At 40.5% G+C, this 19992-nt stretch overlaps 1 protein-coding gene and 1 long non-coding RNA gene across 3 annotated transcripts; one reads left to right on the top strand and one right to left on the bottom strand.

Annotated features, from left to right (window-relative positions):
• Positions 1-342: 342 nt before the first annotated feature.
• Positions 343-3179, bottom strand: LOC114157471 (uncharacterized). The gene is made up of 2 exons (XR_003598161.1): positions 3067-3179; positions 343-532 (listed from the first exon to the last, which is right to left on the bottom strand). It is a non-coding gene; the product is annotated as an uncharacterized LOC114157471 (long non-coding RNA).
• Positions 836-15459, top strand: gal3st4 (galactose-3-O-sulfotransferase 4). 2 transcript variants are annotated; one of them, XM_028038474.1, is made up of 4 exons: positions 836-912; positions 7526-7642; positions 10127-10427; positions 12332-15459. In XM_028038474.1, the coding sequence occupies exons 1-4, from the start codon at positions 851-853 to the stop codon at positions 13433-13435; spliced, it is 1584 nt and encodes a 527-aa protein (XP_027894275.1). In that variant the 5' UTR covers positions 836-850; the 3' UTR covers positions 13436-15459. The 2 variants fall into 2 exon arrangements, with proteins under 2 accessions (XP_027894275.1, XP_027894276.1); XM_028038475.1 differs by lacking the exon at positions 836-912 and adding an exon at positions 3245-3495.
• Positions 15460-19992: the final 4533 nt, after the last annotated feature.

Here is a 19992-nt window from a genome sequence, read left to right as displayed (position 1 = left end):
TCCTCAAATCCAGGCCTGGAGGGCCGGTGTCCTGCAGCTGTTAGATGTGTCTCTGCCTCGACACCCCTGAGTCAAGTAATGAGGATGTTACCATGGAGAAAATGACTGCACTGAGGAAGTGATTCAGCTATTAGAGTCAGGTGTGTTGGATCAGGGACACATCTACAAGTCGCCGGCCCCCAAGGTCTGGAGTTGAGGACCCCAGTGCTAGATGAGGAATTAAAAAAACAAAACAGCTACAGAACCAGCGCCCATATCAGAAACTTAAAAACAGTCATTCTCCAAAAAAAAAATCTCATCAGATGCAGGTAATGCCTGAGAATCACTGAGCTTCAGAAGAAATGAATTTTTAAGTGACTTTATTTCAAAACAGAGACCGACTAGAAGTTGATGGCGTGTGACCCTGCACAAGCCCAAACCAGAACTTCTGGAGCTCAGTGCCATCACCAAGTCCTGGTGAAAGTCCGGCAGGTCTGGAAGAGGCTGGGGAGCTTCACCTTCATCGGGTCACACGGCACATCTGGTGGTGACACTATGGAAGGGAAAGATTTTACTGATTAATCCACAAAAATTTATATTGCAGCAGATCTTTCAAAAAATCTGGAGTAATGATTGTCTCAAATTCATATATACACTTAAACAAATCCAGGTTTGAGACTGGTGGAGTCTTGTAACAATAGTGAAGTCCCTGCAGTCTTTACCTCCTAAATTAGAATGCTGAAAGTTTTTATTTTAAATAATATGAAATATAAACTGTTATATATTCATATTTATTATGCATTGATGCTGGTTCTAGTTAGTGGGGTTATACTAATAGGCGTGCTCACATGTAAGGTTGCGACTTTACGTTATGTTGTCTTGGTTACCATTAAAACAGAAGCGTCAACAACGGTGTCCGGATCGCTCCTTCACGTAAAGTATCAGATAAGAACCCGAATATATTACAGAAACAATGTATGAATTATTATCTACCAGGTTTCTGCATTTCTATATTTTTTTCTCAGTGTGAGCTGGGCTTTACTGGTTCTGTCAAACACTCACAGACAGAAACGTCACCGATTGACAATAAAACAGTAAAGGTCAGCTCCCGCTAACAGAAAATCTAAGAAATGCACATCTATGTGTATTTTGGAGATGGGTACATATTTTGGCATATTCAGCTTTGTATGATAAGTAAAAAAAAAAAAAAAGTTTCTGAAAAGCGTGACTTAAGTGAATTATTACATTGCTATAATTGATCATTTAAAGGCCAGGACTTTATAACAATTCATAATATACAAAGGCTATTATTATCTTGGTCTCGAAAGCTTCCGCGCCAATAATGGCACAAAAGCCTGAGCTGCTTCCTGGGTTTGGGGCAACAAACCCAGGCGGTTAAACAGTTACTTTAATCACAAGACATTCAGCTTTAAGGAACGACGCTGGCCTGACGCTGTTACCATGCAGAAGCGCTAGTATTGGTCGGTAGCACAGTTTACTCCCTTAGATAGCTAGCTTGTGTTGATAGTTGTGTTGTGTTGACAATTAAATCGATTAACATTAATGATAACATGGGGAAAAATAGCTAAATATGTTAGATGGATATTTCACTTATCGCTTCCAGAAGCCAGGCTGAGGTCAGAGGTTGGCGGTGCTTCGTCATAGCTACAGCGCTGTTGAATGGGTTAATGTGATTGGCTGAAAAATAGGCTATCGCAACTTGGGGGTCCGTTCATATGATTGGCTGAAACAAGGAAGCTATATGATTGGTTGCTGATCACCCAATCAGATAGACCATTTCTTAAAAAAGACATTTGTGGATTGAGACGTCAGGGGAGTCTCAAAATTCACACACAAATGCAGCGCAACGTTTTTTAAAGTTTAAAAACAAAACAAAATGCAGCGCAACTGAGGCTAGAGACATCTTGTAAAGACATATTTGTGTTTGCATCAAAAATACAAGTGTGAATCTTGTCCCGTGCATTTGTGAATCTAATTCTGTGCGTTTGTGAATTATGAGACAGTTTTAGCTCCATAAATCTATAATGGACATGACGATATGAACACTTAAATTAGACACTTGATGTTGTTTTTTGGGGGGTTTATTTTGAGCTAAAAAAAAGTTGAAATAACTGAAAGTCATTACATATTTACAGCCTGCAGGACACTGGGAAACAAAGACAACGCATTGTAGTAAAGCTGAGCTTTTCATCTGTACAGTTTGTATTAGCAGTTCTCAATATTAATTGAGATAAAGTTATTATTAATTTTTTTTATCATTAAAGCAAAGAATTTGTTGTATTTTCTAACCAGAATGATTGCAGTGTCTCTACTGGCAACTTTGCGCCTTTAAAGCTAACTCAGTAAGTAGCAATATTCATCACAGAATATTGGAAAATGATGAAGTTTGCATTTTCAAGGGGGGGAGAAAGAGGGAGATGGTGTCCAAATGAATAAATAAATAAATAAATAAATAAATGTGAACAAGGAATAAAATATGCCTTATACATTTTCTACACTATTAGTAAAAACATTTAGGGCCGGCTAAGAAAAATTCTAATTTTGAGAATGAATGGTAGAAACATTGTAGAGTAATGCTGAAATAATAAGACAATACAGTGGTAACAATATAAAAATTAAGTCACACAAAAAATTATTGTTAAAAAAATAAAATAAAATGAGGAATGTTGAGCTGTCCTGAACATACTTTGGTATCATCTTACAGAGAAGGGAATAATTAATCTTCTAATACATCAGCGTTAAAGTATTATCAGTAGCAGGACAGTGATCCAGCAGATGGGCGGGGCCTGGCCGCCGGTGTTCTGTCCAAGAACCACAAGTTCTCCCCGAACTGGTCCCGTCAGATATTTCAGATCTCTATCTAAGCATTTTTCTCATCAAAGCAAATTTTCCCCTTGTAGTTTGGCAACAGTCTTTTTTTTTTCTTTTTTTTTTTTAGCATTTCGTCTTTATTTATTTTCAAAATATTATGACTTAAAAATAAAAATCTCAGTCTGGCCGAGGGGAGTTCTCTTCTGCACGTAAGATAATAACTGCAGAATCCCACTGTGTAAAATCTACACTTACTCTTCAACATGCAGCCAACATTTATTACGTCTGAATAAACCGCAGCCACGGGATTCAGTGCAAAATCGCCTTGGCTAACAACCAAATACGGAAAAGAGCGTTTTATTTTGATAACACCGGAAGTCGTCTGCAGTCTCCGGCATCTATTTCTCTGGCTGTCAGTCTTGGCAGTCGGCATATTAGGTTGCAGGGCTCCGTTTGCGCTCAAAGAAAGTTCCAGTGGTTTGAGTGAGGGAATGAGCGCGCTCCGGCTCCGGCTCCGGCTCCGGCTCCGGCTCCGGGTGGGTGAACGGGCTTTGCTCTGATTCCATGGCCTGTACGGGCGGTGGACCAGCTGCAGCTGAACACTCCGAGATGCTCCGAGCTCTCCGCAGCTGCACAGTGACACCGGCCCGGGGACTCAGCGATGTTTTTCAGACGGGGAGCCAGGTAACTGTAGACCGGCCGCACAGTGGCAGAAAGGCGGCGGTGGGGGGCGGATGTGGGGGGAGGAGGGAGAATGTGAGGCTGAAAGCCGAGCGGAACGGCGGCTTCTGGATGCAGTGATTGAGCCTGAGAAGAGTGGAGGGGCCGGCTGTGGCCGTTCAGAGGAGGAGGAGGGGGGATGGAGGAAAGAAGGAGGAGATGTGGATGGGGGGCTGGAAGGGCCCCTCACAGACAAAGGATTTTCTTCTGATATTCCTTCCGTCTCATGGATCAGCTTCATGCAGATACAGTCTGTCTGCCTGCGTGGGTGTGTGTGGTATCTAGTGGTGTGGTTAGCGTGTGACTGATGGTGTCTGCTTGTATCATCATGGCTTCTGTTTGTTGTGCCACCCAGCGAATGTGATGTTAGCACGTCATGTTAGCTGTGTGTTCCATGTGTTCCATGTGTGGGGGTGTGCATGTGTGTGTGTTCGCGCGCTTGTGTGTCCCAGTGGGAGTGGGGGAAGAAAAACTTCAAGGCCAGACAGCCAGAGTTCCTGAGTGCTTTCAGTCTGTTTCAGTTTTCTCCTCACATCTTCACATTCCATATTTATCTCAGCTGCTTCATTGAACAGAACTCTGTGTGACTGTATATACACACCGAAATGAATCAAAATGTTACTTCTGATGCCTGAAAGCTGTTGAGTAAATGGCTGATCTGAAAAGTTGACAAGCGGAATAGAAATTTCTCCTTTGATTTAGTTAAAAATACCAAGACTTTCTGAAGCTGATGTGTTTTCTGTTGCTTCGTTTTCACTACCCTTCCAAGGTCTTCAGTAGCTCTTGTTGGCTGTTGCCTGATAAAACATGAATGCTTCCCTTAGGGATATTATGGCTCATGCGGCTCTCCCGTACTAAACCAGGAGTTGAACTGTCAACCTGTTGGTTACGGATGAGCATACGCCTTTCAAACGTGCTGCCCATATCCAGCACACGTCACACAGAGACCATCACACCTTTCTGTCAAATTTCTTAAAATTTACAAAATCAAGTATCAATTACAGTATCAATTCACACACAGTTAATATCCAGTGAATTTCTAATGAGTTTAGAACAAGTGATCACAAAAAAAAAGCCAGTAATATCAGTAGTAGTCTTGGCGTTGGCGGGTTGTGAGTTTGATTCCAGCTTGTGCAAGGCGCTTGGCTCCAGCCCTGCTGCCTGTGTGTGGGTTGGTGAATGACTGGTTGGTCAGTGTGACCCCCGCTGTGAAAGTGTTTCTAGTGGTCAGTATCACTAGAAAAGTGTTGCATAGCATCGATCCACCTACAGGGAATCATCCAGAGTCAGTGACTCAATCCAATCAGCTGGATTTCCTTGGATAAAAAACACGTCATTTTAAGGACTAAACTGATTTAATCTTCTGAATCCGTTCATATAATTGGCTTGAATTAATTGCACATGTCTGAGAATAATTCACTATATCAAAAATTGAACTGAAATCTGCAAAAGAGGTTTTTGAAGTTATGTTCAGCGAGTGTGTCGGTATGAGTTTAAGCCTCTGGTCAGCAGCATTGAATGTAATGAATATCTGTCACATGTTTCAGACTTAAACGGTACATGTTGCACATATTGATGAATTTTTGGTGGACTCATTAACCACCAGTCTGTTTCTCTGTCCTTTTTATGAGAGGTTTTTGTGGTTAGAGCAAAACAGTGGTTGAGTCTTAAAGAGCAGGAGGATTTTTTTTATTGGAAGCTTTGAACAGAATCTGTGATCCAAAGGAGACACTAGGAGACTTCAGCTTTACTATAATAAGTTGGATTAACTTTCACAACATGGAGAATAATGAATCTATAAGTTCTGGACAACTGCAGATGTCTGAAAATATTCTTATCGGTTGGTTCTCATTTTAAGGCATGTAGTTTAGATGGCATGTCTGAAAACAATATCAGATGATACATTGTGTTGCTGCTGTATATACATGTCTGTATATGCAAAAATATTCGGCCTGACAAAACCACAGAGGCTTGACGGATAACGACAAGCTGTGACTCGTCAAGAAAACCAGACCTGCAGATTGTTGACAGTGCAAACATTCCGACTGAGGTCACCTGTTCAACTCACACTGAGGACGTCTTTGTCACTTACTGTGATAAAATGTTTGATTTTCGGTGTGTGTCAGTTTATGAGGTTGTTAGAGCCAGACATTCCTGCTGGGCGCATTCTCTCTACAGCTAGTATTTACATAGTGGTTTACAACCTGCCAATATGGCCTCTGCTTTCACTTTTTTCAAAACAAGTAAATAAGGAGGTGAGGAAAGTAACGATGCCAGAGTTTTGCACTTTCTAACAAGTAAGGATCGCGTCGTTTAAATTGTATTTTCAGATATTTTATTGGACAGTTGCTTAGATATTTTCTCTCTGCATGAGATCACATGCAGAGAGAACATAAAGTTAAAAGCTGAAGTAACATCAAATAATATAAAATTGGAGAGTAGTAGGAGACTGTAGCAGAGTCAGGCAAAGTGGTCATTATGTCCTCAAGCAAGATAATTACTGAGATGGCCCATTCCATAATCTTTATCGTTGTTATTGTGTAGCAATAATTTCAGCTGATAGTCCAGAAGCTGTGAGAATGTGGAGCGATAACGGTGAACGCGAGAGCAGCAGGCAGTGCCACTATCAGGCGTGTAACAGGAGAATCGAACGGAGGCTGAATGAAAACAAAGACTTTAATGTCCTGGGAGGAGTGATTATGAGGACTGGAGCTGGGAGAGCGCTTCACTGACTGACAGGAAAGTGAAGCATGGAAGAGAAAGACTGAACAAAATCCCAAAGGAAAAACAGAGAACAGGGGAGACTAAACCATTCCTAAATATGAAAAACTCAAACTGAAAAACTAAATGCACGATCACACAAATGAGAAAGTGTAGGAGCTAGAAAACATGAACAACTTTAATCAGAAGCAACAATGGTAAATTAATATATATGATATAACGCCTATCGTCAACATGAAGGTTTATGACTGTTGTCATGAAGTGTCATTCGGTAAATAATGACACTTTTAATGCAACGTTGGCACTTTTAATTGACTTTTAAAGAACTTTACATTAAAAACTTTACTTTACATTATTTACCGAATGACACTTCATGACAACAGTCATAAACATTCATGAAGACTCATGACAGATGTTATGTCAGTCTTATGAACACTATAAAGTGTTACCATATTTTTTCTATTTACGCTATCAAAAAAGATAAGCTTTCCAACAAAAATCAATAAACAGTTCAGGTTCACAGGCAAACAAAACTCACTGCTATCAAACACACAACATGTCCGTCTGCTGCGTAGCTGTAGGCCGGTGAGGCTCGTTTCTTTGGTCCTTATTTTGCTGGGAAACGTTGGGTCTTGGTTATGTGGATGATGCAAAAATATTTTGGCTGACCCCGTTAAATCACAAACTCTCTTAGACCTTATCTAAATTCCTCAGACGTTCAAATTGCGCAAATCCCAGCTCTGCTAAGAGCGCGGAGACGGCGAGGAAGAAGTTGGACTGCTGGAGGCCTCGGTCAGTGAGTCACAGTTAATGATCCTGCTTTTAAAGGTGACCGACTCGACGTCAGTCTTCATGTTATAGCCGATTTGTGTATTTCTCCAGAAACAAAAGCCTCTACTATAAACAGGCCGCAGTGATGTAATGTGGGGAATGTCTCCTGATGGTGTGGGACTGTTTTCCTCCCAGTCATGATGCTTTTAGTCAGGCGTCTTCCATGACTCACCCCATTCTTCTCCTCCCTCACTTTCTCCTCGTTGACCTCCCTCCAACTCACCCTCCTTCTTTTATCTCCTCTGTTTCTGTCTGTATCACAGATTTGTTTACCTTCCATCCATCCATCCATCCATCCATCCATCCATCCATCCATCCATCCATCCATCCATACATACATACATACATATTCAGACTTTTTGTTAAGCCACAGTCGTTCTCTGTTATAGTTTTGTGATAATGCTTTAACGCTCTTCTCTCCTCCTCCTCCTCCTCCTCTCAGGATGTTGCGGTGGCTGGTGTGTGGTCGGCTGGGACCAGTTTGGATGTGGAAAGCACTTCTGCTGTTTCTGGCCATTGCGTTTGCAGGTCAGCTGCTGGGAGTCATCTTCAACAAAAGGTATCTGACATACTTCTATGTCTCTTATTTTTGTATTTCAGGTGTAAATTGTTTAGTTGAAGCACAGCTAAGCTTTTACACCATTAGACCAGCTGGTACAGTCAAATTATGTGAATTCATTTATAAACAATTAGCAGAATCAGAATGTGTCAACAGATGTTAAATTATATAGAATTTAATGCATTCAAAATTGTAAACACAGTTAATCGCATTTTCTTTTACATACATACAGAACATTTGTATTTGCGTTTCTGGTAGGCCCGTCAATCTGACGCACTACCGACATCCACAAACAGCAGAAATGGAAAATAAAGTTGCCTCTCTTGGCCCACTTAGTGGTTATTTGCTATTCTAGCCTAAAATAGCATCTCAGTGCTAAACACGTAGCAGCAGCACAGACGTCCACAGTCCAGATTTCTAAAGAAGTTCCATGAATGATCAGAAGTTCCTGAAACTCTGGAAAGATGAATGGATAGAATAGAACTTTGCTCCAATCTGTTTAAATGAAAAATATCTATACTGTTGAGCTTGCATTTTTTTCCAATAAGTTAGCAGCAAAAATAGTTTTTGAATTGAAAATGTTGCTTATTTTGTCAATATATATTTTTCAGTTAAGATGAGATTAACTTGATTAACACTGGGATTAACTCGAAGAAAAACTTTAATCCAGTATGTTGGGAATAAATAATTCTGTGTTTTTCTCTTTCTTTTAGCTGCTTGCATGCTCGTATACACACACACACCCACACACACACGCCCACACACGCACACACAAACACATAGTGCACACGCGTGCAAAGCTAAGGTTAAAGGAAATGACACGCTAGGGAAGCTTAGCTAGAGGCTACCTAAAGGAACTAGAAACTGTTGCCGGGTGCCATTTTGTTGCGTAAGCCCGTAATGATCCATCATAATGGACCAGCGCTGTATATTAGTTTTAATAAATGGAGTTCATAAATTCAATTCACTGACATTAAGAACCTAAATGGAGAAAGAATAATTCTCCACAAGTACCACCACTATTTTTTTTTTTACTAAAATGAAAAATAAGTGATCTTCTGGTTATGTCTGCCGTTGTAGTGTACTGATTGGGTGAAATGCCTTTAAACCTTACAGCTGAGCTTTAACAAGACAGATGTTTGATAATAACATATTAATAAAACGCCACCACACGTTAATTATGTCACTGCGCTTTGAGATTCACCAACGGGTTGTTTTTATTTCGGGTTTCGGTTCCATCGTATTTAACATTCTTTCTAAATTAAGCACCAAAAGACTATTGGATTTTTTGCCAACAAAAATGAACCAAAGTTCACAAACTGTTCTTTAAAGAGTTGAAATGCAGCCTAATGTAGTCCATTCCTTGTACCTAATCAGTGAAATGGCTTTTTGCCACGTTCTAAAAGTTCCACGGTGTTGTTTCACCGTGGAAGAGCCTGAAGATGAGTTCTGACTGTCATTTAACAGGTTTAAGGTTAATATTTTGTATTTAAATGTTTAAAATGTTTTAAAAATTCCATTAGATTTTTTTTTAAAACGGAGTCTGGAAAAATCTGGAATTCTGTGGAGTTCTGCTTCATTTTTGTTGGCAGTGATACCAGAGTCACATGGTCTGAGAGCAGCGTACTGGCTGGTCTTATGACACAAGTCTTTATTTCACAGTCCCAGTCATTGTAATGGCTGGAAAATTGTTAGTCATTTGAAAAAAAAAAAAAAAAGTCCTCGGTGGTTCTTCCAGTCCGGTAACTGGCGCTCGGTTCTAGACATTTCTAATGTCTGTTGTTTTGTCATGTTTAAAACGACGATTTGTTTGGGTTCATGTAGGTGAAAACCTTTCTGAAACCGATCCCTTGTGGGCGATATAACTTTCTTTTAATGATGTGGCAGAGATGATTATTTTTAGAAAGGCCCGGCTACTTCTGTACAAGGCCTAGTCATGCGAATATGGAATGTAGCAGTCCTTCATTTTGTAGAGTAAAAATGCTTCAAATATGAACTTAAAATCACAATATGTGAAGCAGTTAGCTCAACAGTAACCAGTCAACCATCAAACCCAGAATTCCCCAGCAGGTTTATGTTTGGTCAGATGATGTATTTCCCCACAATTTATCCAGAAATGATTTCATCTGGGTTTGATTCAGATCCAGATGAATCAAACGCAGCATTGTTGGAATGCTGGGACATTCAACTTGTTTTCATATAGACAGAAAACTTTTGATCCAAAGGCACACATTTTCAATAAACTCACATCTTGCTTCTGAGGAGTTTGATTACGTGGCACGCTGACATTAGCAGAATGCCAGATAGAATTGCTTTAAGTCTTCAGGTCGCACGTTAAAATCATCCAGACCAAAATTATGAAATGATTCATTTAATAAGGAAAAGCCTGGAATTTAAAGAAACATTCTAAAAATGTCCTGCTCTCCTGATTCTTTCCTGGCAGTTTGAAATCTCCTCTGTGTAAAATTCTTTTCCCTTCTCCAGCAATGTCCAGTCAGCCGCACGATCCATCTTTACTTCCCCTGATGCTCAGGGGCCGTCTCTGGGTTCCTGTCAGCCCCACACTCACATCATGTTCCTGAAGACCCACAAGACGGCCAGCAGCACGGTGCTCAACATGCTGTACCGCTTCGGAGACGAGCACAACCTCCGCTTCGCCTTGCCGCTGGGATACCAGCTGGGCTACCCGCTGCCCTTCAACGCTCACAGGGTGAAAGGCTACAGAGGTCCCAGAGCCATCGAGTTCCACATCATGGGGAATCACATGAGGTTTAATAAGCCGGAGGTGAGTTCTTCAGAGGAGCAGAAAACACGAGGATGATGTAGAATTTAGTTGGATAAGAATAAGAAATCAGCATGCCGGTTAGCTCTCTCTCTCTGAGAAACGGTAAGGATGAAATAATGAAATCATCCTACAGAGCTTCTTAATATTTGTTGAACTTCTTGTAATAACAGTGGCTGCTTTGATATGTCGGCTCTACGGTTTCTTAGGAAGAGCCTCCTAACATATCTTATTGTCGTCGAAGCGTCTCTGCCAAGAAACGCTTGGTGGATGTTTGTCTACGTTTGAACTGCCTCTGTGCTTCATGGTTGGTTGGGTCATCAAGACTGACAGATGCTTTCTGATTGATTATTGCCAATCATGTGTTCAGTGCATCGCTGCCTGTAGCCACAGCTGCAGCTTAAACACTTTGGGGGCCAGTTCTCCGTGGAAAACATCTGTAGAAAAAAAAACTCCCGGAACAAACCAGATGTGACACAAGGTTGTTTTAATACTCAGATTCGGGTTTTTATAATATATCTAAAATAAATGAATGACAAAAAGGAATTATTTTGATTTCACTTTAAACCCTTATATAATGCCAATCACAAGTTGTTGCATCTTTCTCCTGCTGCTGGAGTCCTTTAGGTTCCAGCTTTATGGTTCACAGATCGCTCTGCCAGATGGAGCTTTCTATTGGATCATTTCTGTCCTACTATAGGCTACGTGTTCAATCACTGACATGACAAATAATGGCTGCTTGTCCTGTACTGGAATATTTCAATTACTCAACTCTGCACTGTAGATGGAGGGTCAAAGACTAAAGCATAAAGCAAACGTTTGCTCATCCAGTTTTAATCTAAAACAATAATCTGATCACTCACTATTGCATATCATCACACTATTTGGCGATGAAAACACAGGACATCCATAAGTTCCTCATTCTAACTGAAGTCTCTACATGCTGCTCAGACTTCCTGTTTCAGAAGGAAGTGACTCTCGACGTCCGTCTGGTGACATACACACTCAGCCAGACATGATTCAGGGCTAATCTGAGCCTCACTTGATGTGAAGAAGCTTCAGAGCTAGCCAGCTTTACTTTCACTGATCAGATCAGACGGTCTCACCAACATGGACTTATATTCCTGTCATTTAGGTTTATTACTTTTGTTATGTTATTTTTTCTAATTTCAAGGCTAATTGTTTCAAACAGACTCTGACATTTTGTCGGTCTGAAGGTTCAAAGTATGAACCATTTATAAATCAGCACATAATTATAATTGTTTATTTTGAGGTTAATTGTATACAATTCAGATACTCTTAAAGCTGCAGCATGTAGCTTTGATTAAAAATATGTTTTTTTTAACATATTTATTCTGTTAATCTCTTCTGACAGTTTATTATGAGACAGATTATCTGTGAAAAAGAAAATTGAGCTTTTCTCCCAGTTCTCCCAGTGCTAACTAAAAACAACCAATCAGAGCCAGGAGGAAGGTTCTCTGCTACAGCTACAGCTTCTCCCCATTAGCAGAGCCTGTCCTGAATGCTAGGCTAGTTAGCCTGGCCATCGTTGAATATAGAAAATGATTTTCAAGTGAGTCATTTGTCCACCAGCAGCACATTTAGCATTGAGTACGTGAAATCTATTGACAGCATTAAGACCCTCCTCCTGGCCCTGATTGGCCGCTGCATGTCATAGATCATGTGTCTCATAACAACCAACATGGTGACAGTTTTAACAAACGGAAAAAAAAAAAATCATTATTAAAGTTTACATACTGCAGCTTTGACTGACACACATTTTGGTCTTATCAATCATACCGCTTTTCTTTTCAACATCATGAAAATGTTTTACTGCCTAGAAATGTCAGTTCATGAACTTCCATTCATGGCATCTTTTCATAACCAAGGTTTGTTCTTGTTTTCAGGTGGAGAAGGTGATGCCTGCAGACACCTTCTACTTCTCTATCATCAGAGACCCAGTCGCTCTGGCTGAGTCTTCCTTCGCCTACTATAAAGAAGTGGCCCCGGCCTTCCGGAAAGCCAAAGGATTGGGGGAGTTTGCGGATGACCCTAAAAAATTTTACGACCCTCGTCTACGGAACAACCACTATGCCCACAACCTGCTGTGGTTTGACTTTGGCCTTGACAGCAATGCCAATTTCTCTTTGGCGCTGGCTCGGCTCGGAGAGGACATGATCCGGCGGACCTTCAAGCTGATTCTCGTCTCCGAGTACTTCGACCAGTCCATGATCCTGCTGAGACACGCCCTCTGCTGGCCACTGGATGCCGTCGTCTTCTTCAGCCTGAATGCTCGGCAGCAGAAGCCCATCAGTGCCGGTGGGGTGGCTGGGACCTGGGTGGGCAAAGCAGCAGCGGCCGCTGGTGTTGGTATTAGAGGCGGGCTTGTTCAAGCAAAGACGCTACCGAACCTTTCCCTAACGCCGGAGCAACGGGAAAAGCTTAGACAGTGGAATGCCTTTGATTGGTATCTATACAAAGCCTTCAACAAAACCTTCTGGAAGGAAATTGACAAGTTTGGTCATGCTCAGATGGAAAAAGAAGTCCGACTCCTCAGGATGCGTAGGGAAGACCTGGCCCGGGTGTGCCTCAGGGACGGGGGGAAGCCTGTGGAAGCTCATCGGATCCGGGACAAAAGCATTAGACCATTCCAAAGTGGACTAATTAAAATTCTGGGTTATGAGCTCCAGCCGGGGCTGGACAATACCACTCAGATGTCGTGCCTGAGGATGATCAGGCCTGAGATCCAGTACAAGGACGTGTTGGATTCTAAGCAGTTTCCACAGTTCCACGCCATCCCAGCTCAGCAACAGAGCCAGAGGCTGCTGGTGGCCGTTGGTGGGACCTTTATAAAACAAGAGCCACCCAGGAAAGGAATAAAAGAGACGGGAGGAGAAGCTGGAGCTGGAGGAAGGACTTTGGAGGAGGGAATGAAAGACTGGGAAGGCAACCGCTTAGTTAGGAACAACCAGACTTTGGTACGAGAGAATGGAAAAGGAAGGCTTAGATAGGAACCTGTCGTTTTCTGTTTCTGGAAGCTTGAGATGACTTAGAAATGGATGAATACTAGTTTTGTTTACTTGTATGAAAACTAAAAGCTCTTCTTCTATTTTGACTTGTTTTCATAAATACTGTTGTAGCTGTAGTTAATGTGGTCATCAGATGTTCTAATAGCAGCAGTCACTAGGGCTGGGCAGTGTTGGCTTTGGATCAAATTTAGCCTTCCTGTAAAATATGTCCTGTGTCACTGTCTGCCTGGAAAGACTGTTGGGCATTTTGAGATGATATGAATGAATGAATGAATGAATGAATTACTATTCAACGGCCCATATTGATCTGTCATCACCTCACAAAACACAATCATTGAACATGTGAAGTAAAGTATTCATACCACCGACTCCTATAATTATTAGTCAGCTCTGCTTCTGCTTGCTCCTCTATGGTGTGCAGGTAATTAAAGCAGCAGTGTATTATTTTATAATGAAAATGCCATGTGATTAGTTTGGTTAGCTAGAACACATGCTAACACTTTGGTCATGGAGTGAGTTGAAGATGACTTTATCATCAAAGACTTGCTCTTGTGCAGAGTATAATCTCTGCAGCTCATCTCTTAAAGGGACGGTTTGGGGGTTAAAGCAGAGGTCCACTGATTGGCCAGCCGATCTGGCTCTACAAAGGTCTGAAAATCAGCCACTGTCCTCTTGTCCCTGCTGTGAGAGACTGACTGAGGCCACAGCTTAATTTAGAGACTTTGTGGCTATATTTAGTGGTGTTTCAGATCTCTTTTAGCAGCTTTTTTTTTCTTCAAAAAAACCAAACAGTGATTAATGTAGTTCCTGTGTTATCGGAGAGTTTGGTGACAACTGACAGTGTCGGCTATTAAAAAGGAACCAGCACCGTAATCAGGTCAGGCTTTTTTAAATGGCTGGAAAACTGCAGCTGTAGTTTACAGTAACAGCCAATCAGAGGGGAGCCTAGACCAATCAGATTGCTACTTGCCAGACATTTTATAGTTGTTCAAGTAAAAGCGGTTTAATTAGGAACATGACTATTTAAATACCCGTTCAGTGGTGAAAGAAAGACACTTCAGAAGTTTCTAAAACAGTGTTTCCATGAAACACTCTAGAATTGTGTTTGTTATTCCTTCCAGCTGTGAGCGTTTCACTGAATCTTAATAACTCCACAGAACCTCATTCTAGAACAAATCAAAGCTCTGATTTTTGAACTGAACTGGAGTTTCTTGGTGTTTAGTCCCTGCAGCTCAGATCTCCTTTAACCATTCAGAGGTTCAGGCCTGTGGTTTATGCAAATGTTCCTAAACCTTTAAACCACGCTTGTCTATTTTAAAGGCGTTATAAATGACGTCTTTACGTCATTTATATTTATCATAAATCAGTGACATTACTAAATATTTTTAAAATAACCATACACAGGAAAGCCAGAACTGTATCTGAATGAGAAAGGAAAGTGTTTAAAAAAAAAAAAAAATACTACGTTGTGTTTGAATCTCTGGATTGAATTTTGAGACTTCAGCTTAGTGGGACGGTCGAACCTGAGTGGAACGATAAATTGACTTCTGAACGCAATATGCTAATCACTCATAACTGCTCCACAGAACCCTACTTTTAAGATATCTGAGCTGTCCCTTTTAACTGTAGAGTTCATGAACAATAAACTCTTCCTGTCCCACAGCAGGTATTATATGAAGAAGCTGCACAGCATGATTGCACAATACAGTATGTTTACCAGAGCACAGCCCACTTTAACTTCCAACCCAACTGTTTAACTCCCATCCAAAGTGGTGCTCTGGTCATTTCCGAGTTGGTATTACTACATCACCACCCAGCCCTACCAGGAATATCAAAAAGCTGTGTTCTGTCTGTTTTCTTGTTTTTTACATGAACTTTTCAATTCTTGGTACTGCCTTTTATTGTATAAGAGAACTGGCACTAGAGCCTGTTTCCTGGTTGTAAGAGTTTTCATATTAAGGTTGATGTAATGTGCAAGACTTTATAAAATATTCCCTCCCCTCTCATCAGCATCCAAACTGTTTTTCTCCTCTTGTGCTGCAGGAGTAACTCCGACCCTGCATGGACGTTTGAAGGATTTTGCAGTTCCGTGCGGCATCCGGCAGTGAGCTGCTGGCATAATTCGAGAGCACAAAATGATTCACAAGCAAGGCTTGCGAGTTTAGATTTGATCTGAGCAGAGGGAAGTTTTGAGCGCGAGGACAAACGTTTGAGAAAGCACAGTGAATGTTTGGAAGGGAGCGGCGGTTCTGAGAACAAGCACTACAAGTTTTGAGAAGAAAGGCATGAACTGAAATTGTGTGCCCTTGAAATGTGGCGGAAAAATTCCCCCGTAAGCAATCACATGTATTTACACAGTGCAGTAGAAACTAATATAAACTCTGGGATTTTTGTGGACAAAGTTGCTTATTTAAATACAAGACCAAAAAGTAAGGAAAATAAAAATTCTGGAAATGTGATACTCCAACACCAACTGCGCCTCCACATGTCTCCTCCAGACTAGCGACAGCAGCAACTAGTAAACACCTGGTGGAGCTGCATGTCATACAAACTACAGCGCTTGTAACAACGGACTTAAACAACATCAATGGGTGGCATGGAGAAGCATTGTCATGACGACGTGGATGGAAGTGGAGAGTCAGGAACAGTGGGAGGTTCTTAAAGAGACAGACCGATTTATTTAGATACAGCTACGATGCAAAGTCAAACTTACATTTCGTTTAAGTTGTTTTTGAGATATACAGCATTTTCATAACAATTGAACGTAACGTCGTTACTTGGTTGGGCTATAAAATGGTACTTCGTGTTTGAAAAATACATAATACCTACTTTACGCTAGTTTCTAATGTCTTAAAAATAAGTACCATTACATGGTAATTATTTATTTATGTATTGGATTAAATATAGGTAGCATTTAATAACCAGTTCAAATCAGTTTTTTTTTTTTAAATGGGCCTAAAACAGGATTCTACCTCAGTCTACTTCACTCAACTGAAACAAACTAAAAATGTTCTTTTTCATTCCAAATCTTGCAATCAATCAGAGTTGAGCCAGTGAGCGGTTTTCTGTGTAAGGCTGGGGTCGGGTAAGACGCGTCTGCTTTGACACAATCAATTGAAAAGGTTTAATTATCTCGTGAGGCTTTCACCAAGTTCTACCACCACATGCTAACGTCACCAACCCTGAGCAAGCATGGGGAGATGGTGCAGAGGAACAACAACTCCCTTAACAAAACCAAAAACCTCAACCAGAACCAGGATGACCAGACCTCTGCCTGGAGGACAGGGACGGGGAAGAAACTGAGAGATACTGAGCTAAGGAAAAACGGCCACTGGAGTCTGTTTTAGTTCATCAGTCGGTGCTGGACAACGTGGATTCTGCTGGTCAGGTCAGCAGGATGAACCTTTGTCCCGCTGAGCCTCAAACGTTTCTGAGTAACATGAGAAGAAAAACAATCCACGGCTCATGTTTCTAATTAGAGCTGCTTGATAGCCTGCCGGGGTCTGGTTGTATCATTGTATCCAATGATAATACTAACTCTAATGATGTACCTCATTCTTCCACTGCCTGCTATAAAAGATGGAAGGTATCTGACTTGTACAATTACGGTATAAACCCACACCTGAAGGTCGCATAGGAAATTATACGAAAAAAGTTCAAATAAATGACTTTGCAGCTTCTAGTTTGTTTTTAGATCGTTGTGGATTTAATGTATTTCCCTAAGATGATTAGTTTAGAGTTTCACAGCAAAGATGCCACAGAAAGTCAGGCATTTTCAACTGGAGCACACATGACTTAAAACAAGTGATGAGTTCAAGCTGTCCCCTGTTCTGTTCTGTTCTGTTCTGTTCTGTTGGACCCGTCCTCGCAGAACTCGGCTGCTCTGCCCCGGACGGCTAGGCTACCAGCTCAGCAACTTCCTCCCTGCAACTATTTTCAACTTTTCATTCTTTGATTATAGAAATCCTTAAACTTTATAGCTGACTGGAACAAAAAAAAATGTTAGAAGATGTAGAGCATGTTTAGCGTGAATAAGTCAGCAGCTCTATTTTTATTTTAAGCTTGAGTGTTGATGTCGTGCACCGTTTTTTCTGAAAACACATTTGGCTTTGGTGGTCAGCACAGAGGAAGTTGTTACGCATGAACAACTGATGCAGATTCAGAATTAAACGTTTCATCTGTGTTGCGGTGAAGAAAAGCAGCATGGAAAGTACAGGAAACCCAGCAGAGAAGCTGCAGACAACCCAGACTGCCTGCTGCAGAAACACAACTCATCACACGACACGTTTTGCTCCCTGACTTTTACTCACAGCCTTTTAGAACGACTGTTTTAAAGGTTTTTTTTTGAAGGAGCAGTGTGGAAGAAACCAGGCGCTCTCTGGGTCAGACTGTCTTCTCTTCTTTCTTCTTTTCTAGCTGATCACATCTTGCTCTGCCACACAGATGGAGCTGAATTATCTGATTTCAGCTCTGCCTTTGAATGTCAGTAGAGTACAGTTCAAACTGTGGCTGTTCAGTGCAGAGTAAAGGTCTTTCTTCTTCTACACCCACTCACTTTTGAATTTGTTCTAAGTGACTGAGCTTACAGAAATCCAAGTCTGGGTAATGTGGACTGGACTTGTAAGGTGAGAAGGATCAAGGAACTCTCTACTCTTCATTTAGAGCACGTGTGTCAAACTTAAGGAATGTGGGCCAAATCCGGCATGTTATTTATCGCTTATTATGTTGCCCTCTGGACTTTTGACTAAGTATCATGTCAGTCAAATCAATACAGTTTTTATCTGCTTACTGCCAAATTATATCAGTCAGCCTGTTTCTTGAGAATTATCGTGGAAATTCCCTCAAAATCAACAAATCCTAATGTGCCCAATGAGTTTACTGTACATTTTTTCTCAAAAAAAAATTATCAGGGTTTTCCCAACTGTTTTAGGATCATGTTGATGAGCTGAATCCTAAAATCCCATTGGTTTTGCTCAATCAGGTCAACTTTCTGAACTATGGAGCAACATGAGCATCAAAATGCAGGACTTGTTCTCACATCTGGAGAATCTGATCAATGAGTGATGAGCAGGAGGAGAGATTCCATCAGGACAGAACAGAGACGGAGAATTTTACACAATGAAGACGTCATGTTCAGTTCACATGTACCTACCCGTGTCAGTGCTTATTATTCAATTTATAGAAATCCAAGTTTGTAACATTTAATTAATATACTCTGTTAGAAAATAATTTCTTTATGGTTCACAAAACCTTTTTTGGATGAGAAATATTAACAGAAATGAACTGATAATGTCACAAAAATGTCATCAGTTTAGTCAGAAGATTGAATTTCTCTAAATCAAATTAGAATAAAAACTTGACCTGACTGAGAAACATGGATGTCACTTTTGGATTCAGTGTTGCAAAATAGTCCTAATTCAGTTGGAAAAAAATAGACAACTCACTAAAAATATTTCTTTGTAACCCAGTGTTATCTGTCTCATGTAATTATTTGTGCTGCCATAGCGATAGTTTGAACAAATATGTAAAAAAAAAAAAACTTTTGGGGAAGAGCAGGATTACAACAGACAACCACAGAGACAGCGGGTAATAAACAGAGGGAGCTGTAAACAGGGCAAGTGGCAGAGAAATGATGAGCAAAGAGCTAATCAGAGGTGAGTGAATGCAGCAGAGAGAGAGCTGGCAGACAGAGAAGCATGAAAAGGAAAAAAGAAACCTGAACCTAAAATAAAGAGTAAACACAAATAAAAACTAATCTAAGAGAAAAAATTCAAAACTTAAACAGTGAGAATAAATGAACAAGCAGTGAACCAAACTGGTAAAATACAAGGAAATAAACAGTAAATAAATGATCAAAAGCAGAAACATAAATGAAACTAAAAGTCTAAACTGATCATAACAGTTTTCAGTCATATGCCTTCATTTTTGTGTCTTGCTCTAGTTTTTTATCTTTATTTATTTTTGCTATAGTTAGAACCCGTTTCACAAGCACAAAACATATAAGCCGATAATTTCCTTCCCGAATCATAATAGGAATTAGAACAGAATGTGGTTGTTTAGAATATTTGCCATTCTTCCAAAGAGCTGTCACTTTATGTAGACTCTAAAAACTGGCTTAACATGTTTGAGTTTCATATTTCATCTCAAGTGTTTGACAGTTCAAGTGAGCAAAACTAATCTACATATCACTGTTATTTTTCTCAGTAATTTTCTGTTCTGTTTGTCTTCTTTGATTATTAAGAAAAATAGGTGGTACAATTCTACTGAATTTAAAAAAAAATAATATATAAATAATGTGTTGAGATGGATTTATATATCCACCCAGTTCAGAGCTTTCAAATGACAATTAGTGAAAATATGTCATCAGATGAAATCCCAGCCAGAGCAGGTAGAGAGACAATTCTGAGGTAAAACGGTCAGCAGAAGCAGCTTCAGGACAAGCAGCTCTGTGCCTTGACTAGCTGGTAGTGGAAAGAACAGGGAATATAATACTTCAAAAGGGAAAACTGAATTGTCAGGATTCCCTCAGGGCCTCAGTA

The sequence above is a fragment of the Xiphophorus couchianus genome, chromosome 14, assembly GCF_001444195.1.
Source record: "Xiphophorus couchianus chromosome 14, X_couchianus-1.0, whole genome shotgun sequence".
Classification (NCBI taxonomy): domain Eukaryota; kingdom Metazoa; phylum Chordata; class Actinopteri; order Cyprinodontiformes; family Poeciliidae; genus Xiphophorus; species Xiphophorus couchianus.
The sequence above is the reverse complement of the archived record's forward strand: the minus strand, read 5'-3'. Positions and strand labels throughout refer to the sequence as shown.